At 34.5% G+C, this 22,330-nt stretch overlaps 2 protein-coding genes across 3 annotated transcripts; both read left to right on the top strand.

The window, feature by feature from the left end:
• Positions 1 to 8,423: 8,423 nt before the first annotated feature.
• On the top strand, positions 8,424 to 10,773 carry LOC120162610 (peroxisome biogenesis protein 19-2-like). 2 transcript variants are annotated; one of them, XM_039172718.1, is made up of 5 exons: positions 8,424 to 8,497; positions 8,598 to 8,646; positions 8,852 to 9,137; positions 10,182 to 10,498; positions 10,663 to 10,773. In XM_039172718.1, the coding sequence occupies exons 1-5, from the start codon at positions 8,458 to 8,460 to the stop codon at positions 10,706 to 10,708; spliced, it is 738 nt and encodes a 245-aa protein (XP_039028649.1). In that variant the 5' UTR covers positions 8,424 to 8,457; the 3' UTR covers positions 10,709 to 10,773. The 2 variants fall into 2 exon arrangements, with proteins under 2 accessions (XP_039028649.1, XP_039028650.1); XM_039172719.1 differs by having other exon boundaries at positions 8,443 to 8,497; positions 8,863 to 9,137.
• A 1,116-nt stretch (positions 10,774 to 11,889) lies between these two features.
• LOC120162646 (chaperone protein dnaJ 13-like) lies at positions 11,890 to 17,403 on the top strand. The gene is made up of 13 exons (XM_039172757.1): positions 11,890 to 12,115; positions 12,207 to 12,490; positions 12,613 to 12,810; positions 12,894 to 13,008; positions 13,142 to 13,228; positions 13,886 to 13,974; positions 14,281 to 14,365; positions 14,599 to 14,652; positions 15,746 to 15,826; positions 16,057 to 16,134; positions 16,513 to 16,752; positions 16,913 to 17,020; positions 17,110 to 17,403. Exons 1-13 carry the CDS (start codon positions 11,969 to 11,971, stop codon positions 17,146 to 17,148), a joined length of 1,605 nt encoding a protein of 534 aa, XP_039028688.1. The 5' UTR covers positions 11,890 to 11,968; the 3' UTR covers positions 17,149 to 17,403.
• Positions 17,404 to 22,330: the final 4,927 nt, after the last annotated feature.

Here is a 22,330-nt window from a genome sequence, read left to right as displayed (position 1 = left end):
CAAATTTTAATATATATATATATATATATATATATAATTTATTTAAAAATAAAAATGAAATTAAGTTTTTTTTTTAATTTTAAAATCAAGTTTAATTTTTAACGTTTCCGATTTATACGTGATAATTTATTGTTTTAAAAAAACCTTTAAATAAATAATTTAAAATTTATTAATCTTTTATTTTAATTAAAATTATAGTTTAAAAAATTTAATCATTTGATATTTATACGACTACAAATTATCACATATAAACAATTAAATAGTAAATTATCATACATAAATATCGAATGATTAACTTTAGAAAATATTAAATTTTGTTTTTAAATATAATTCTTAAATTTATTTTTATTTTTAACCTTATACTAATTACAGTTTAAAGTATATATATATTAAAATCTATCCAATTTGAATTAATTTTTTATATTTGGTCCAATGATTCAAGTGCTTCCCCAAACTGTTTATATTTCTTTCTTTTCCTGGCATAATTTCATATATGTTGTATATATATAATGTTGGATATAATGACATGTGTCACCGTATGATAAGAGAAAAAAATCAATTGAATTAAATAAATTAAAAATTAATAAAACATAAAAATTTATTGAATAAATTGAAATAATTATTAAATTAATAGAATGTGTAAATATTGATGATTAAAAGAATAATTATAAAAATTATTTTAACAACCACATCATCCCCTCGTTAAATATTAATAGGCCAATAGTTTGATTGAAATATTTAAATAGTTTAATGATTTGATTGATTAAATAAAAGTATATGTGGTCAAAATGAAAATAGATAATAGTTGAATGGTCACCGTGTAGTTTACTAAAAAAATACATGTAATAATTTATCTACCATCGATGCATTGATTAATTCATTAATATGAAATAATATTATATCATAAAGAATTAACTTTTTTAAATCACCCAATAAAAAATATACGATCAATAATATATAATAGTATTATTAAAGGCCAATATATAAGATTTCAATCAATATCTAATATATATAATAAACAATTATTTATAACAATTACTTATTATTTTATATTATTAAAAATAATGAAGATAGGCAAATTAAATAGAAAATTTTAAAATATTTTTTCAAAATCAATTATATATAATTTTTTTCTCTAAATTTTATATCTATAAACAAAAAGAGTAGATATCAAATAAAATTTTAATTTTAGCATATAATAAAATTATGATAATAAGATACACTAAAGTTATATTCAATGTATAGTATGCTATTCATAGTAAACATATGTATAAAAAATATTCATAATAATTGAATTTTATATTATTAAAAATAATTAATGTGTATAATAATTAATTAAGCTTAACAATATATTATTACTTGTTAATTTCTTTTGAGAAATATTATATTGTTTTCCTTCTATCTTAAAATTATAAAAGCTTCATTCAAATATATATATATATAAAAGCATAAAGAAAGAATAAATGAGCGGCGATTTTCCCAATATATCATCGTACACCATTTTTTTTCTCGATTAGGCACCGTTCAGACTATATTTCTTGATCTAACACCCTTTGTAGAAAGGCGCACCCCCTGCAGCGCGTTTAACGTTGATTTGATGCCCCTTGGGGTACGCCTTATGCTGACATGGGATACACGTGTGTATAGCGCGGCCCCTGGGGCTCGCTTTCGGCCACATAGAGTATAGCGCGGGGTATGGACCGCGCCTTACCTTTAACACAATTATGTTAGGCGCGAATATAATTATGTAATGCGCTGTGAAGGTACCGTGTCTTGTAGCTTTTCATGGCTATAAATACTCTTTTCCCCCGGTAACTCCTCACATCTCCTCTCGGTTATAAAAAAATTAATACAACAATCCGACAATCTTTTCATATTTGATTCAGAAGTTCGTGCGATTTTTCGTTATTAAGTAATTTTGTGATAATTTTTTTATTATACTTATTGTTTATTATGATTATTTGAAAAATATTATACTAATTGTTGTCAATTAATTTCTGTGTTTGTAAAATTAGAAAGCGGGAGCATACGTCGAAATAGTTTTGCGGTACATATAATAATATAAAATTATATTATTTAAATTATTTACGTTTATGTGTAAAAATTTTATTGTGTTATATTTTTCGTTTATATATTATTTACTTAATCAGTTTTGTTTTAATTGTTTTTTTGCAGATATAATAATGCCACACTTTTAAACTCAAAGAATGGCGCGACTTTCAACTATTGTTTATTATGATGGTGAAATTAGACAAGATGAAACCGACGTTGTTTTCGTATCAACTGAGCATGTTAAAATATTATTGAAGAGAAGCATAACTCTTGAGGAGCTGTTAACGAATATTTCAAGGAAGATTCATGTTAGAAGTAGTAGAAGAATGTCGTCGTTGCAGTACAGATTTCCAACATCATTGTTGCCATTAACTTATACAGCGTTCGAACTATCGAACAATTATGATGTTGAAATAATGACTGATTCTCAAAGTAATTATTCAGACGACGATATTGAGATGTATGCAAAGTTTGTTCAAGTGTGTGCTGTTCGGGGTCAATCATTAAGCTCCCACTATGGGCTGGCTGAACAAGTTGATCAAGTTGACAGCCCGACGACAGTAATGTGTAATGATTTTAATGTTGTAATGTGTAATGATTTTAATGCCATAATGAGGAGACATTCATCCGTAACTCCTTACAATATGTACCGAGGTGGGTCGACGAACAATCTGTATGGCAACATCGCGTCCAGTTCAAGGGGAAGACATTCATCTGCAAATCCCTTTGACCTTAATATGGAGATTCCATCAACGTAATAATCTGTGCAGTTTTCATTTGACACGATGGCTTCAAGCTCCAGGGGGAGGCATTTGACTGCTAGCTTTTTCGATCTGAATGTCGATATGCCTTCCAGTTCAAGGGGAAGGCGTGCAAGTAGTAGGCGCTTCGACCTAAATGTAGAGAGCATAGAGGAACCATCATCTCCACCAGAAGAACCGCTTAGTGAGCCTGGTGCAGATGGTGCTGAGACTGGACTATTCATTCACCCAGAATCACCGTAATTCAACTCCGATGATGATGATGATGTGGATGAAGTTTCAGCAAATGTGGCACAAACTGACCCTCCAGCACACATGTATGAAGCTGATTATGGTGTAATGTATGCGCCAGAATTTGCGGATATGCCTCATCTCGGTGACTATAGATATTACTCATCAATAAATAATAATGAGTTATATTTAGGCATGGAGTTTTCAAGTAAAGAAGAAGCAATGATGGCTATAAAAAATTATAATATCCGTAATTCTGTTCAATCGAGAGTCGTCCGCTCCACGACAGAAAAATCTGTATGCTACTGTGCCCGACGCGAAAACGGATGTAATTAGATGGTTCGCGTATCAAAGAGGAAGAGATAAAACAAAAGATGGGAACTAACAGTATATAACGGTCTTCACACATGCTGTGTTGGAGGGGTCAACTAAGATCATCCCAACTTGGACTCGGAAGTGATATGTCAAGCCATCATGCCCATGGTAAAAGCAAGCTCTCATATAGCTGTTGCTGTGTTGATTTCAGCTATACAATCGCAGTATGAGTACACTGTCTCCTATAAAAAAGCTTGGTTGGCAAAACAAAATGCCATTGTCAAACTTCATAGCGAATGGGATGCATCTTACAACGAACTTCCAGGCTGGTTTGGGCTGGTACGGAGGTTGAATTCTGGGACAATTGTGGATTTCAAAACCTCCTATGCATACCATAATGATCGAGTTATCCGCGATCGATGTCAATTCTACCGGGTTTTTTGGATTACCCACAGTGCGTTAATGTTGTCAAATACTGCAAACCTGTGGTCCAGATCGACGAGACTTTCTTGTATGGAAAATACAAGCAAGTTTTATTATTGGCAGTTGTCCAAGATGACAATCGCAACATTCTTCCAGTTTCTTTTGCTCTTGTCGAAGGAGAATATACAAATTCTTGGGGTTTTTTCCTCTGAAATTTATGTGCACATGTTATCACGAGGGAAAAAATATGTGTCATTTCAGATCGTAGAGCTGAGATCAAAGCAGCAATGGAGCCTTTGGGTTCAATGTGGCAACCACCCTTTGTACAACATAGGTATTGTCTCCGACACATTGCTGCGAACTACCATGGAAGATACAAGAAGAATGATGAGCGTCAATTACTTGTGCGCATGGGTAAGTGAAACTGATGTAGTTTGTTTTCTTTCGATCCTTTTGATATGGTTAGTACGTTATACATTTTTTGATCAGATTATGAACTTCTTCCTCGAACGTTTGAATCAATGCTTCAAGAATTACAGGCGAAGAACGAGGAAGGATACGATTACATCAGCCTCATTGATAAAGAAATGTGGATGAACGCATATGATGGTGGATATCGATATGGACACACGACCAACTTGGCAGAGGCAATCAATTCAACCTTAAAGGTGCACGTCCCTTACCTGTAGCGGCTTTGGTAAAGACTATATATTTTCGTTTGGGGGCACTTTTTGCGAAGCTCGGGGGACAAACTCAAACCTGGATGCAAGGCGGTCATGTCTATCACCCTAGATTAGTTGCAGATCTACAGAAAAAAATTGTTGCATCAAATGGGATGTTTGTAACAAGCTTCTCTAGAAGGCATGAAATGTTTCGTGTCACAGAGTTGCCTCGACCTCTTCAAGGGATTGAAGTTGTATCGTTAAGAGTAAATCTAAGGGATAGAACGTGTGACTGCAGGTTTTTTCAAGCTCTGAAATATCCATGCTCTCATGTGATAGCAGCTTGCTCGCATACACGTCAAGACTATAACCATTTTGTGGATCACGTATACTACTATCTGAAGTTTTTAAGGTATACAAATTTGAGTTTTCCCTATAGGTAATGACAAAGACCCTGATGGGGTTCAAGATTGGCTTCCGATTGTACCAAATCTGATTTTATTGAGGGAGCGTGGTCGTCCAAAATCCAATCGAATTAATTGCGATATGGATATTCGAGAAAGATCTAGACAAGACAGAAGATGTGGGCATTGTAGAAACCATGACACACTAGAAAAACATGTCCACTTTTGTTGTAATCAAGTAACAATTGATGAGGAAATGATGTAGTTGTTTATCAATTAATAATTATTGTACTTTAATTTGCATTTACTTCAAGTTAATGTTATTCGATAACCGTTGATGAAGATTAAAAAAACAATACAATTATACGAGATTGGACGTTGGAGTTATATTAACGAATAATTGGTATTAACGATACAATAAGTATTAAATGGTAAATGATAACCAAATTACAATAACTAATATTAAATGGTAATAAACAAAATTAAGCAAAATAAATTAACAAAAAGTCCAACAAATTTAACAAAATAAATTAAAATATATCCAACCATATTAACGAATTAAAGTAAGTATTAAATGATAAATAATAAAAAATTACAATAAAAAAGTCCAATAAACAACTACAATAAAAAGTACTAAATAAAATATAATAAAAAAATAAAATCTATCGATGCCTGCGACGCGAATGTGTTCCGCAGGGCGGTAGCTGTCGGTATCGAGGAGGATTTCTTCGAATCACTGGTTGTGGCTCCTCGCTGTCATCATTATCGTCCTCGTCCTGAGCAGCTAAATTTTGTTGATGAGGAGCTGATGGCGATGAAGAACCTCCATAAAATAAGGACCCTGGAGGTGTATGACTGACTATCCCACCGGCCTGCGAAAACTGGGAAAACTCATAAAACCCAGACATTGCTGAGTGTGAAAACTGTACAGGATGTGTCTGTGCTGCGGCCATGGGTGATGAGGATGAACCGCCAAATATCCAGCATATGAACCCCAAGTCGGATCTGCAAACATAGACTCATAATAGTCTCCAGGAGGGGTCATAAACCTCTGTGAAGGTGGCGGCGACGGATAAAACTAGATGAAGGCAGCAGCGGCGGTAGCAGCATCTGGTAATGGAAAGGCGATGACGGTATCATATATGACTGTGGTATGTAAGTCGCTGCAGACGGTGGCTGCTGTGAAGGTCCTGCTGGTGCAGCTGAGGATGAACCGGAAGCACCTGCTCTCCGTCCACGAGTCGGGGGACGATGGTGCTGTATCGGTGAAGGCCTTTGTCGACGTCGTGGAAAGGTCCGCCCTTGTGCATCCTCGGGAAGCAGAAACAGTTTCCCGTTTCTGTTGAACCACTCATAATAATCATCACCAACCGTCAAGTCATCAACATACGGGGAAGGCACCGATGTCGATTCTCCCACAACACGACCCACTCATGATGCCTCACCAGTCAATCTGTATCGGTCTTGCCGCGTCTATCTGTGCTATGCAACTCGTCCATATTGTGAGGTACTTCCGGAATTGGTTGAAAACAACCAAATTGTCGGAGCACACAATCAGTAGAGTGCCACTCGACGATCGCATAACAGATCAAATAGACCATCGCTATCCAAACATCTGATGGGCCCCTCAACTCAGGTGGGATCACCATCCTCACATCATCATTAGAATATGACACTCATTCAAACTAAAACAAATATATATAATTTTTTATCAAAATAATAATCTAATTATATAACTATAATCTAAAATCTAAAATCGATTTTTAAACATTAAAATTCATACATGTGTGACAGTCTTCTGATCAATTAGCACCCTAATTTTTTCTAAATCATCAGGTAGCTCCTGATGATTTTTCAGTAGACCACTTATTAAAGGAAACAAAATTATTATACACGGTATAAAATGATTAATATATGAAATCAGTTTTATAATTACATCAAGAGTAACAGAAATACGAATGAATTCTTCACAACGGGACATAAAAAGGGCAATCGATACCATGCCCAAGACTGCAGCAGCAGGAGATATCCGCCGATAGCATTACGCCTGTAGTCAGTGGCTCGACACATCTCCCTGTACAGGAAAGCCAAAACTGCTGAGCCCCAACTAAGTGATCCGACTAGATGAAAGTCGACAAGATGTCGCAACCACATACAGTGAACTTGGTTGCGCGATTTGTCTGGCATCAACAACCCTCCTATCAGCTGCAGTATGCATGCCCGTGCATATATTTTAACTTCATCATCTGACGCGTCCTCGCTCAACTCTCGAAAATTGGCATCTAACCAATTTAACGGTATCCGACCACCGTTAAAACTTTCCGGGACACGTCCTAGATTATCCCGACACAAAGCAGTCCAGGAACCCTGCGTGATCCCCGATATCACATCTCCATCCACCGGAAGCCCCAGGTGCATAGAAACATCCTCAAGTGTAATCGTGCACTCTTCGCATGGAAGATGGAATGTGTGGGTCTCCGGACTCCACCGCTCTACTAAAGCATAAATAAGGTCTGGTTCTATCTTACAGTGACTCTGATATCTACCTATGTAACCGAATCCAACCTCTACTAAATACGGCAAGACATAGCTAGGTATCACTAACTTAAGATTCCCAATAAAAGGATCTAATACACGGTCATTCTCCTAAAATTAAATAATTACAAAAATTAATTCTTAATCTAATAGTCATGCATTAAATAAATCAATAAATTATTACTAATAATTTTAATTAAATTAAAACGTTAAAATATTACCGTATTAGCAAGGTGTCGAGATATATTATTTCGATCCAAGCGAAGTAGACCATCTTCCATTTTATATATGCAAAAAAATTAATTAAGTAAAATATTAAATAAATTAAATACTTAAATAAAAAATATTAAAAATATAATAAAATATACCTTAGACAAAGATTATAAGAGTATTTGAGAGAAGTTGAGAGAATTTGAGAGAATTTGGTGTGATGAAAGTGATTCAGGATGAGGGTATTTATAGGGAGGGATTAGGGTGTGAAATGTCGGGATAGGTGAGTAATTATACTTAAGGCGCATCATGCGGCGCGCCTTACTGACGCGTGGCAGATTCACAGGTAAGGCGCGGCCTCTGCCCCGTGCTATACCCTACGTAGCCTAAAGCGCGCCCCAGGGGCTACGCTATACACACGTGTATCCCATGTCAGCATAAGACGCGCCTCAAGGGGCGCATCTTACCCTACGTGGTGTCAAATCAATGTTAAACGCGCTGCAGTGATGCGTCTTTTTACAATGGGTGTTAAATCAAAATATATAATCTAAACGGTGTCTGATAAAAAAAAATGGTAAACGGTGATATATCGGGGAAATCGGGGAAATGAGCAGCCAAAGGTCCAGCCTGTGACTGAGACATTATTTGTCAAAAATAGTCAATCCCTCGAACAATCTCCACCGTTGGATCTTGATACTCACTCCGCCCATATCCGTTGCACCGCCTGATTGCTCTTCCATTTTCCAATTCAGCTCAACCCAGATTCCCCAAAAACCAAAACAAAAATCAGTACTTTGACATTACCTATATATATATATATATACAGACAGCGAAACAGAGAAGTATAGGTTTCTGAAAGCAAAAATGGCTGAGCACTCTGATGATTTAGATCAACTTCTTGATAGTATGTTTCTGTATCTAAAAGTCTCTCTGTTTATTTTTTTCCTTCCAATTTAGTTTCTTAAAACTTCTGAATTGACCTTTTTTTCCAATTATTATTTCAGGTGCTTTGGATGATTTCCAGAATCTCAATCTCACCTCTCCTCCTCACAGGTATCGTCTTTCTCTTGTGAATTTTTATATTTTTGTCCCCCAATATCCCTTTGTTTCTAGGTTTAAATTTTTGGCCCCAAGCTAAAAATTCCCTTTCTAGCTTTTTCTTCCCCTCAAAAGTTAGATTTTTTATTAGATGTCTTGGATAATATTCTGGTGCATTGCCCGAGGTTTAGTTTTGTTTAGCTTTATATTTGGTTAATAGGTCAGGTGGAGGAGATGGTGAAGCAAAGAAGCAAGAATCTGGTTCTTTACCTAGTGGGGTTCAAGGGTTAGGAATGGGATTGCCTGACTTGAAGAGCAAGAAAAAGGGAAAGCAAAAGGTTTTAAAGGAATCCCATGTCACTGAGGCTCTTGATAAACTCAGAGAACAGACCAGAGAGACTGTAAAAGGATTGGAATCTATGTCGAAACCTGGTGCAGATGATTTTGGTAAAGATGCAATGATGGAGGATTGGGTCAAGCAGTTTGAGGAGCTTGCTGGGTCTCAGGTATATTTGCTTCAATGTGATCTTGTTCCTTTTAATGCTTTGTTTATCTATCTTTGTAATTGTTTGCTATTTTAGAGAGTGTAGTAGGTATTGCATACCTCAGTTTGGTTTTTGCTGTAGTTGTAAATTTGGCTCATTAACTTTAAAACCTGAGAATGAATTGGATTATTCTTGATCCTTGATTCTTATTTCTGAAGTTGGAGTTCAACTATTGCTATTATATATTAGAACATAATTCAATTATTTGGGTGAGATTTACTTGGCTTGAACATTAATTGTCAGCTCTGGATATACTGTTGTCCAGTTGTATGTTGATAATCAAGACTGCTTCCTATTGTTGGTGTGGAGAGGGGGCATGGAACGGGTTCTTTGCATTTGAGAAATGTACATTATATCCTTCATATGTAGGAGTACGGTAATGTCCTTTATATCTGCTCAAAATAAAGTACCTCAAGCTCATGAGTCTTTGAAACTAACCTTCTCCAGCCCCCTCTGAACCCACCTCTCACCTGCTTAAAAACATTTCCTGAAAGAAAAGGGAAACTTTTGTTGATAATTATATTCAGTCTGAGGGCTTTGGGTGCATAAATGATTGTCCATTTGTTGCAAGAGGAGGCAGTGGGAAAAGCCTAAGGAAAATGTTGGCTTTAAGGAGGTAATTGTGTTTTAGCGCTCATCACACTTCTCAGGGCTCGCAAGCCTGGCATCATATGCCCGAAATAGATAGGTTTTCATATGTTAACACATCCTAGTTGAGTTGCATCTGAAAGTTCTAAATTTGTTTGAGTCATATATCCGATTGAGTCATCTAGTAATAGAATTGTAAGTTACTGATTGTTGTATGCGTTCTTGCATGTATGTGCACATACCAAAGACATACATACATATGGACATGTATTACTATAAACAATCGAGGGCATACTTTTATTCTTAAGCATGTCCTATCATATATTTGATCAATGTTCCTGTATGTGTTATCAAATTTTTTAGGTTTCACTAGCAGCATATGCTAAGGGATGAATATTATTCCTTTGTTTTGACCAGGACATGGAATCGATTGTAGAGACTATGATGCAACAACTTTTATCTAAGGAGATCCTTCATGAACCTATGAAGGAAATTGGAGAAAGATACCCGCAGTGGTTAGAAGAGAATAAAGCTAATTTGAGCAAAGAAGAATATGAACGTTACTCCCATCAATATGAACTGATAAAGGAGCTTAATGGTGTTTATGAAAACGATCCTAATAACTTTACCAGGATTGTTGACCTCATGCAAAAAATGCAAGAGTGCGGTCAGCCTCCGAATGATATTGTGCAAGAGCTTGCTCCTGAATTTGATTTATCCAATCTTGGCCAACTGTAAGTGCTCTACTGTTTTCCACAATCTTAACCAACCATCTGTTTGCGATATATACTTAAGGAATTTGGAGTGCCCCAAATTTCTGGACTTTTGTTTTTGGTTGTTGTTTTGACGTAAGAACTTTTGTAACATTCATAGCTAACAAGCACATTTACTGTTGCAGATCTCCTGAGATGCTCAATTCACAGCAAAACTGTTGTATAATGTGAGGCAATATCATGTTCAAGACTGTTTTCCTTCTCTATTTAATAGATATTCTTTTGAGTTTAATAAATTATATTTACCTTCACTTGTAAGTTATCTGACCCTTCAAAGAAACGACATTCTTAATATTTGGAACCTAGTTTCTTGTTAAAGCTTATGTATGATTATTAATAGTACCTGTTTGTTGATGATTCATGAGCATGAGTATGCCATATTGCCACTGGTGGGTCAATCAAAACCTAGTAAGTGCTTCATATCTATCTGCTCATTTCTCGATTGTTCATATAATTTATTATAGTGTTGGGAAAGGAGGAATTTAGGCAAAGTGATATGATAAATATAAAGTATTGTCAAAATAAATAGAGTTAATTGCAACATACATCCTCAAACTATGACTTATTCTAAGTTGGTACATAAACTTTTGAATATATTCATTTCATCCCTAAACTATGACTCTCGTTCTAAAGTTGTCCCCAAATTTTTTAACATTCCAAATTCATCCTCAAACTATGACTCTTATTCAAAATTAGTCCTCAAACTTGTAATTTTAGATCATTCAAAACTTCAAAGTAATGTAGAGTGGAAAAACCTTCCGATATCTTGGCCACGTAGATCAAATATAATTTTAGCTGGCAACCCCTCCAACTTATGTGATTAATAAAATTGTTACTTTGAAATAAAATAATGTTATTTACTCTTAGAAAATTAAATATTATTCCATAAAATTGCCAACATATATAGGGTAATTCTGCTATACAATAACTTAATTTAAGATAGTTTTCAACTTAAAATATTATTTTTTTCAATCTAAAAAGTTATATAAATTTGTATATTTTTTATGCAATCGAAAAGTTGCGTTGCAGATTTAAGATTTATACCCAAAAAAATTATACAAATGTATAATATTTTTTGTTACAACGAAAAATGTTATTAAGATTTTAATATTTTCGATTTCAACCTAAAAAAAATATATTACTGATAAAAATTTTCAATCACAATCAATTTCTACAATTTTTTAATTAATATTAATAAATTATATTTTAGAATTTTCGACATACAACCCTAATTGGTAATAGGATGTTGGGTAAAATTTTCCAAACCTAAGAGCAAACCTTGCGGCGTGCGCAATTTATAAAGCCCACACCCACACCGCTTCTCCTACCATAATCCAAAAACCCCTAAAACCTCCATAATAATCATTTAAAATAGAATAGATCCCTAATAAGCTTCTATCTGCTGACATCAAAATTAAAGTGAAAAAGGAAATGAGGGAAGACGACGCCAGCGGACCTCCAAATAGAGAACTATACGCACTGTTACACCTATCGCCGGACGCCTCCGATGAAGAAATCCGAAGAGCTTATCGGCAATGGGCTCAAGTTTATCACCCTGATAAATACCAAGCTCCTCATGTAAGTCTTTCTCATTCAACAAATATTTTTTTAAATTAACTTTTTAATTCGAAGTTTTACTTGAAGAATTAGCTTCGTTTTTCTATTTTAGATGAAGGAAATTGCTACGGAGAATTTCCAAAGGATATGTGAAGCATATGAAATATTATCTGATGAAAACAAGAGGCAAATATACGATATTTATGGTATGGAAGGTTTAAATTCCGGATTAGAGCTTGGCCCGAAGTTGAATAAAGTGGAAGAGATAAAAGAACAGCTCGAGAAGTTAAGACGCATGAAGGAACAACAAAAGATGTCCCATTTTCTACCTTCGGGTACAATTGTTGCTAATTTGTCTCTGCCTCAGTATCTAGACGGTGATGGCATTATGGGAGGGTATTGCCCCCGTTTTTGTGTTATTCTTAATTTTGATTGATTTGGTTGAATGTTTGTTAGCCCTTTATATTGTCATTACATTAATATAGCATGTTGAGTATTTTTTTTTCTTACTATTTCAGAATGGCTATGACTAGTGAAGTTCAGTCTCAGTTATCAAAACGGAATACTATTTCAATTGGTGGAAATTTGGGAGTCAAAGAAAATTCCGGTGGTGGGGTTGCCTCGGGTGTATTTAGGCATCAGATTTCTTCAGATTCTTCCGTAGAGCTTATAGGATCACTTGGCTTACGTAGTCTTATAGGTGTGCAGACAACACGGTAGGCATTTGGAGTTTACCTGTGTTTGTTTACTCATTTAGTAGTTTTACTCTGTATATCATCTCTCCTTTTTTCCCTTCCAGTCAGTTATCATTACACTCAACCGCTACAATGGCAATTGCAAAGTCTTTACATGATGGCTCGATTAATCTTTCAAATTCCTGGACTCGGCAACTCTCTAATACAGCAAGTGGAAATGTATGCTACTTTTATTTTTAATTTAATCTGGTTGATCATTCTTCATTGTGAAATGCTAACTCTTAGTTTTTTCTGCTCTGTTTGAGGCTTCTAATCTCACTCACTTTGTTTTTGCTCTTCATCACTTCTACAGATAGAACTTGTTCTAGGTCCAGAATCATCTATTGGGGTTGGATGGAAAATGAAAGACGAAAATATGTCTGCTGGTGGAGATGTGAAGGTAAGTCAATTTTCACTATTTAAGTTTCCAAATTTATGGCAGAATAACTAACAAAAATGATATCCTGATGGATTTAGAACCTACCTTTGATACACCAAAAGACTTGTGCAATTATATTACTTAATTTGTTCCGTTCATGGTCTAGGGTAGACCCTTAAAGCTACATTAGTTTTTTACACTTTTGGCTCAAAATAATCAATAAGCATCCCTGAATTTCTAGTGAAATGTTGTGATCTTTGGTCCATTTGTGCACTAGAGCTTGAGTTTGAATGGATATAACTTTGAATTTTTATGCAAAAGCTGATGGAATTTGGAGCTATAATCAGTGGGCAGATTGATTCAGCTATTATAATTTGCTGTTTCAGCCTCTTATGGAGATAAGACAAATGAACTGTCTTTAGCGAATTCTATTGATACATATCATTGTACTGTACTTGTAAAGCAGCATTCTTGCCTTTTTCAGCCTCTTATGGAGATCAGACAAATTATGTCTTTAGCAAATTCTATTGATACATATCATTGTACTGTACTTGTAAAGCAGCATTCTTGCCTTTCTTTCAACACCTTCTATTCAAAACCTTACGTTTTGTTTATTTCTTTTTGCCAGCATGATGCCACTTGTTTTTTTAATACTTTCGTTCATGTTGAGAACTGCAGTTTGGCACACATTCTTTTGGGGTCTCTGCTCGTTATACCCGTCGTTTTTCCTCAAAATCTCAAGGTCGTATTGTAGGCAGATTTGGAAGGTATGTTTGCATAACCAATATGGATGATGAATAAGTGAGGCAAGTTAATGTTTATTCTTCTTTGCTGTTTATGCTGATAAATGAAAGATATTGTACCTTTTTAGATAAAAATCTTGTGCAATGTTTAGGATGGAATGTTTCTCTACTCTTTGTATGAGGTTGTTTAGTGCTCTCATGTAGCTGTGGCACCTTGGAAGAAATCAAAATATCAAATTTACTTCTTAAATTGAGTAACTATTTTTGGTTAGCTTGAACAGTGGCTACTAAGCTTATGGTCTGCACTGACTACTATTTTTTCTTTTCCAGCACTGCTCTTGAGGTTGAAGTTGGTGGTGGGAGGAAAGTGTCAGATTTTAGTACTGTTCACATGCTTTATACAATTGGAATTCGGGTAATTACATGTGTTTTGCACAAGTAACGCCATATTTTGCTAAAATCTCATTTATTCGTAAATATAGCTATTTGGAATGTTGTGCTCCTGCAACCAACCAAGGGTTACCATTTTGTTGTCCCTATCGTGTTATATTGACATGTTTAGGTTATGTTTTTATGTATGAAGATGGTGATATTGTCACATAGGGTAAAAATAAAATGGGCCTTTGAATCTTTTCTTTTGTTGCCCAGGGTATCTTTTGGAGATTTGAATTGCACCGTGGAAGCCAAAAGTTAATTATTCCTGTAAGAATATCATAATCTCTGACTTGTTTCCAAGGTTATTTATATTTTAGGCATGGATTTGCCTTTTATATATGTTTTGTTTTTTCATTTGACATTTTGACGTGTGGTACTTCCTTGTTCTACTGCTTATTTTTAGGAGTTTTGACAAGAACGGGATTCATGCTTGTGTAGAATTTGATATAGGATAAAATTGTCTATCCTTGCATAATTGTCAGTTCTCAGAAATGGAATGTTTGAAAAGTGCACCATGAAACACACTGTAAAACTTATCATGATATTATAATTTAGAAAACTCTCCGGTTGTCAACTTTTGGGATGAGTCTAAAATACAATCGGCTAATATAAGGCTAAAAAATGGCAGAATTCTGTAGTAACCGAAAAAGTTGCCAAGAGCATAACTTTTTTGAGTAATCTGGGTAACATTTTAGGTTGAAACCGAAAATATTACGTTCTCCATAACAAATCATATAAATTGCATAACTATTCCTGTTGTAACCTAAAAAGGTATTGTCAAGTCATTCTCGGTTGTACCTGAAATTATTACCAATTGTGTAACTATTTTCAGTAGACATGTAAAATTTTAGGTTAAAACCCGCCGCAATGTAACATTCTCGACCAAAATTATTACCAATTGTATAACTTTTTAGGTTGGATACGGTAGCATTTTAGGTTAAATTCTGTCGCAAATTAGCCTTAGGTTAGACCACCGCACAGTAGAATTATCCCAACTTTTTGTAGAAACTAAAAGATACATTACAAGTGCATATGGCATTTAGTTTTCTTCATGTTGAATTAGATTTGAATGGTATACACTTGAATATATCATAATTGTCACTGGGAAATCATATCTGTGTTATACACCAAAAAAGTGCATACGGTTGAACTTTTAGATCCATGTATTGAAGTGTAATAACCGTTAGCTATATGATGTTTGCCTGTAAGCATGGTGTTAGGAAAAGAAATTGTATACTTAATGCAGGAAGACATTTAGGAATTTATTTTTTTCCTGTTGGGAATTTTTAAATAGATATTGGTCTCTCATATTGATTACAGTTCCTGCATTTAATCTGTTGCTTATGTGTGTTATATGCAGGTTTTGCTTTCCAGTCATTTTAATTATGCATTAGCTACCGGTGCTTTCATAGTTCCAACATCAATTTACTTTATACTCAAGGTAACCTCTTCCCATTTCAGGTTAGATAAATTAAACTGGATTTTTTGGATGTTAGCTGCATTCATACTCTTTAGTTCTTTAAACAAAACCTATTACTTAAGTTATTTTGTACCCAGTTCAAGCTAAATATCATCTGCATAGGATAAAATGGATGTGTCTACATTTTCCTTTTCTGTTTATAATTGTATTTATTTATATGTAAATGGCTACCTTTTTATATACACGTGCAGAAATATTTTTTTAAACCATATTACCTTAAGAGGGAAAAGCAGAAGACCTTAGAGAATATGGAAAGGACTGCCAGCGAGGTATGTTTACACGAATGTGTTAGGTGTTCCTTATTTTATATGCCCTTTAGCCTCTTTGGTACTTCATCAAGATGCTTGAAATCCTCTGCTGTTGTGCTTATGTTTTATTTCCAGTGTTGTCAAGGGCACTAGATGCACTCAAGGCGCACACACACACACACACACAAAAAATCTCACCCGAGATTTTATTTCCATGTAGTATTTCGCCCTAATTTTCAAAGTCATGCTTTGGTGAATGAATTTCTTAATGTTTCACCAGAGAGGTGATGACCTTTAATAATTTTGAGATTAAACATTGACGTTGCACCTACTTTTATAAGCATTTGAGTTGTCTTGTTCAAACAATTTGAGAATATATTTTACTTGATGTGTATAAAGGTACGAGAGGCTAGGAAAACAGCCTCAAAAGCTCAGCAGTTGTTGGAGAATGTGGCCAACAGGAAAAGAAATAAGCAACAGGAAACAGGTGGACTAGTCATTAATAAGGCAATTTATGGAAGTCGTAAAGCTTTAAAGAAAGGGGATGAACTCACGGAAACAGACGATGAATTAGCCTTGCAAGTGTTGGATGTAACATTACCTCTTAATTTCCTCGTTAACGATTCAGGGCAGCTTAAGGTTTGTTTCTGTTAGATACGATTTGTCGACTCTATGATCTTATGTCACCAGTTTCGCTGTGATAATTCCCTATGTTTCGAGAATTTCTGCATATATGCATCTGAAAAATCAACAGTTGATGGATTCCATTAACATGACTAGAGTTTATGTTTTGATGCAGCTTCATGGTGGAATAAAGAAGTCGGGCATTATGGGCTTCTGCGACCCTTGCCCTGGGGAACCTAAGCAATTACATGTTGAGTACACTTACCATGGCAAGAGATATGAGGTAATACGAACCAATCACACTTTCTTATTCGCCTAACCCAAAATTATGTTGGATAAATGGGATTGACCAACTTGAAATTTATGAAGCAGGTTGTTGTGGATGATTATGAGGAATTGCAAATACCCTAGTTGGCACACACAATCTGAAATCACAAAACTTTCACTTGATTACCGTGTTGACCTCTAGAAATTTTTTGCATACCAGAAGTTTGAATCTTAGAAATTTATATCCAATCTTTGAGAAACCGAATAAGAGCATTACAGGGATATAGTTAATTTGGTGTAATTTTGTGATTGATGAATAAACTCCATATGTTGTGTAAGTTAAAGATCTGGGAGATTCCTCTGTTTTGGTGTAATCACAATAAGAGAAGGGTTTGTGGATGTTGGTATCGGTATTTATTAGATGTCATAGTTTCAAGATAATTTATTTTGCCCCAAAATTATATTGTTTAACCTACTAGAGGTTCAAGTTCTTCCACAAATCTCTATTGCTTTGAAAGTGAATCTTTAGATTTTTGGGGTACAAAGTCTTATGGAAGTAAGTTAATATGATATTCACTATTCAAAATGATAGGGATTGTAGGGTTATGCCTTGTCCAATGTAACAAACCATTAATGAATTGAAAAATGCTAAGATAGTGGATAAAGGATGATATTATTTATTAAAGCTATAGGTTTCGAAATGTAGAGAGTATTCATTCATGGTCCATACATCACAATAAAAGAGATGAAGTTGACGTTTCAAAATTTCTATTCACCGTCGTTAGTTGTTCAGATGTACCAACACGAAGGAAGATACAAGTTATAAGTCACTTATGAAGGCACCAATCACGTTTTCTTTCCTAAAACAATCTTAAGGTTTTAAATTTGTAATCACCATAAAAGACCAATTTTTTTATGAACGGAGTGGTCGTTGGGATTGATCAACGGTCTTCCTTTAGCCATAAGATTAATATAGTTCGATTGTAAATTGATTTGACGGTTCATAATGGTGGATTAAAAATTTTAACTTTTTAGTTTTGATTAGGATTTGAAGAGGTTAGAAGGTTATCTAACAAGTTTAAATCAAAGGGGGAAGAAGAGAAGAAGATGATGAGGAAAATTGTGATAGAAATGACAAGAGGCGATGATCTAATAAATAGTAAAAATTAAAACTTGAAAATAAGATATGTTAATCTTTTAGCCAAATGTAACATTTTTACCATTGGGATGATCGGTAACCAATCAATTCATCAAAATTTTGGGCTTTTACAATAGTTTCTAATTTAGAAAATTAGGGTTTTCTATGGAAAGAAGAATTTAACGTGTAACTTCCATATTTTTTTAATAACAATTAGGGATGGTAAAGGATTCGGGTTTTTTGGTTAACTCGATTCGATCCAAAAATTATATGCACTTCACTTGAATCCGATCTAACCTGAAAAATATATACTTCACTCGGTCTGATTCGATCTGAAAAATATATATCCCTCATCTGATTTCAACTCTACCTAAATTTTTAATTACAAACCCGACCCAATATAAAATAATCCATATATTTGTTTAAAAAAATTATACTATTGCCCTCGAGTTATGTCGAAGTTTTTTACCATCTACTCGAACTCGATCCGAACTTAATTTCTTTTTTGAAACAAATCAAATCAGATCAAAATTTGATATGATTTCGAGTTAAATAGTCATCTTTAACAACGACTAACGATATTAACATAATAAAAACCAATAAAATTTAACGAGTGCAATATAAATTTTAAAAATTCAATAACAAAAATGAAAAGCGTCCGAGAGGTTTAATAATAATAATATAAGCAAAAGGAAAAGAATCCGAAGAATATGAGAGAGAAAATATAGAAAGAAAGTGAATAGAAATAGTAGAAAAAGAATGATGTCCACACAAACCACTAATCAGCTTTCTCTCCTCGTTGAGGAACAGAAAGAGAGTGCCAAAAACCAAAACATAAAAATCTTCACTAACAGTTCCATTCCATCCATTAAATTCCTTTCTCTCCTCTTTGTTTTTCTTGTCTTATCTCCAAACCCAAAGTGATAATCTATTTGTTTTCATCTCTTTTGTCTAATACATCTTCTCTTGGGATTCTTTTGTTTTTAATATCATCTTCAACGTGATCTGGTTTATACAGTTAGATTATTTGGGGGGAGAAACAAGTGCAAAGTTTAGATTTTTATTTTATTTGTATGTATCCCATGGTGGAATGCTTTTATAGTTTATTTGTTCCTGGTGAGTTCTTTCTCCCTTTACATTTTGGGGTTCGGTTGTTTCTTTTGTTTTTTATGTCTTCACATTTTGTTTCTTTCTCCCTTCACATTTTGTTTTTTATGCCTTCTTTGTTTAATGCTTCATGGGTTGCATTTTTATGTTGAATTTGTTTTCGTAAATGTTGATGTGCTTACAATTATTGGATTTTGACTTGAAGTTCTGTTTGCTGGGTTGATTCTGTTTCTATGTATTTATAATCAGTGATTTTCTCTCTTTTCTCTATGCTTATAAAAACTGAAGACAATGTGGTTTCCATGGCTTCTGCTAAAACTTTCCCTTTAATTTTACTATCATTCATCTCCATGGTGTAATCACGCGCCAGATAAGGGAAAAAATATTTTTTTCTAGATGAAGGAATGAAAGAACTTTTTCCCTGCACATCCCTTAAGCTACCTGAGTTCAATGGCTCTTATCTAATCGTGTATTAAACTCTCAGAGTCAGGGATTTAAATAGCAGTACGCAATCCGAATAGCGGACGTTATATAGCGGTAAAGGTTTCGTTGTAACCGTTATTTCATAACTGCGACCGCAATCACAATAAACACGACCGCAGCTGCAATTTAAATACCTCGTAGCATCCTTCCTTTTATCTTTTTCCTAGGAAAAGTTATCTTATGGATGAAGTTTAGTTGAACCTTATATTTTATCTATTAGAATATATCATTTCAACGTTAAACGTTATCATTCTGGGGGATTCCTTTACACCATATTATGAGATAACATGTCCTACATACAGTACTGTTCAATCCGAAATTGTTGAGAAAATGCAATCTTTATTTGTGATGCTATATTTAGTTATATATTCTTTGATTTATATGTTCAGATCTTTCACTGTGCCTTCAGACTCTTTGCTTCGTAGGACCAAATCATCTGTATTTTTCATCATAATGAATAATACTATCTGGCTACTTATTACAATTCATACCGATTCAGCAAGTTTACACGTTCGAAATATTAATGATGTTTTAAACTGTTCTATGGCAAAAGTATGCAAGTAGATAGTAGAATTACCGTAAACATCTTGCAGTGAATATTATCAATTTGGTATTTCTATTTAAATTTGTTGTTTCAAATGGAAATAATTGTCAGCAAGGAGTTGACCTATTTGCATGCCATGAAATTGATGAAACTTTTTCAACGCATATCTCGTAGTTATTAAAACAGGAATTTCTAGACACGTGTTTGATGTCGCGGAAGGCATCTTCCCAAAGTTGGCTTACTTAATGGCAGTCGGTTTCGCAATTTCACATCCTTGTTGATTATTATTAGTGGTACTGCACTATCTTATAATCATACTTTCTCAATGGAAACTGCAGAGATGGAGAGCAAAGGACTGTGTAAAACATCATTTCAAGACTTAGTTATTTGAGGATGCCAGATCTGATATCAATTGATGTATTTGTTCAATTTTTATGAGTAAAAAATGTTAGCAGAAGATTTTGATATGAATTCAATGCCACCAGCCACTGATTCGCCTAAAGATATTTTCAAGCAGACAATGCTTGATCAGGAAATCGTTCAAAAAACAGGTACAAGGATATCCTTTGTGACTCTTTGCATGTAGTTTTCCATATATTTATGTTAAAAAATGACATAAGAGATGCTTTGGATTCATTGCCTATGAATAATTTCCCTTTCATAGGTCGTCTTTAGCCGCCTTTGTGAGGAAGGTTTTGGCTTGAAAATTTTGTTCTTGCCGGTTTTGTTCCTTTCAAATGAAATGAGTTATTGTGATTTAAAATTATATTTCAACTCATTGTTTTTATGATAAGGCGGAATGTGAGGCCATGGATGCCCAAATTTGTTGCATATATCTATCCCTACTCTCGATGCTTATACTCTAGATGTCTGTTTTCAGGTTCATGAGCTCCATCGTTTATATAGTGTTCAGAAAACTCTAATGAGGGATCATCAGACATCCCTGGAGCTTGAAACGTACAATTCATGGAAATCAAATGCACAATCATTTCCTCAAGAAACTGGACTCCCAACAAATTCAGTTCACATGGTAATTGAAGCTACTATCTGAGATGTTAGAAGTTGTCCTCTAATATTGTTGCTGCTTTAAAAGGTTGTTTTTGTGTTGTTCGTAATCTTTCGAACAATGTTGTAAATCTATCTTTTTGTATACAGCAGGGCATAAGACATGTTAGTTAAATTCGTTAGGCTTTACCCATAAATTACTTACTGTAGGAGGTTTCTTCCTGCCGCTTTTGGCTTTTGGAATAGAATTCCAACCATCCAATAAAGAAAAAAAGTTGAACTTCATGGATGCTTGAGTAGTTTTTGGTTCACTTATCAGTTTTCCTCTTCCTTGAGTGTTGTGAAAAAAATGCCATAAATCTTAAAGCTTTTTAAGGTTAGAAATATGATGTGGTGTAATCATGAAGATTTGGTGAAACTTATTTTATCATAAGAAAAATCTACTTGAAAGTTCTTTTCTTTTGCATGCAGTATCATGACTTTCATCTTCTGGAAAGTTTCTGTTCTTTTGTACAGGATGAGTTAATTGATCTAATACCTTTTCTCTGTGAGATTTTGTCCAGCTGGACTCGAGAGTGTCTTCTAGTCTGGAGTTATCGGACGGTTGGCAGGGCAATAGCTATAAATTTCAGCCAAGGCCTTTCAATCTTCAACTTACACCTGATCAGTTTATGACTCCTGGGGATAATAATCTTCCAAAGGGTAAAGGTTGGGGATCACTTAAAGGAACACATGGATGTAAATTCTCTCCATGGTGATCATTTCTCAGATCCACTGGAGTTGAGGCTTTCTCTAAGCCTTGGAGTGGCCAAAGGAAAAAAGGAAGATAAAGACAGAAGTGGGTATGACAAGAAAACTAATGCCTGCTCTAGAATTGCCATTGATTTGGAAGAATCTACTAAGCAGACCACAAATGAGGATGAAAAACATTCATCTTTTGATGCTGCTGAAGTTACTTATTCTGGAAGAAACCACGATTCACAAGTTTCAATAATTTCTGATCCAATCTCTTCAGGATGCATGAAAATGATTTATCTCATGAGATAGCA

This window comes from Hibiscus syriacus, unplaced genomic scaffold (assembly GCF_006381635.1).
Source record: "Hibiscus syriacus cultivar Baekdansim isolate YM2019G1 unplaced genomic scaffold, ASM638163v2 tig00111403_pilon, whole genome shotgun sequence".
Lineage (NCBI taxonomy): Eukaryota > Viridiplantae > Streptophyta > Magnoliopsida > Malvales > Malvaceae > Hibiscus > Hibiscus syriacus.
Note: the sequence above shows the minus strand (reverse complement) of the source record. Positions and strands in the feature narration are given on the sequence as shown.

Excerpts from the sequence above, each read along its gene's own strand:
- LOC120162610 (XM_039172718.1), top strand. The coding sequence starts at position 8,458 with ATGGCTGAGCACTCTGATGATTTAGATCAACTTCTTGATA. Across the intron at positions 8,498-8,597 it reads TTTAGATCAACTTCTTGATA|GTGCTTTGGATGATTTCCAG; the intron begins GTATGTTTCTGT and ends TTATTATTTCAG. Across the intron at positions 10,499-10,662 it reads TTATCCAATCTTGGCCAACT|ATCTCCTGAGATGCTCAATT; the intron begins GTAAGTGCTCTA and ends TTACTGTTGCAG.
- LOC120162646 (XM_039172757.1), top strand. The coding sequence starts at position 11,969 with ATGAGGGAAGACGACGCCAGCGGACCTCCAAATAGAGAACTATACGCA. Across the intron at positions 12,811-12,893 it reads ATAGGTGTGCAGACAACACG|TCAGTTATCATTACACTCAA; the intron begins GTAGGCATTTGG and ends TTTCCCTTCCAG. Across the intron at positions 13,229-13,885 it reads CTGCTGGTGGAGATGTGAAG|TTTGGCACACATTCTTTTGG; the intron begins GTAAGTCAATTT and ends TGAGAACTGCAG.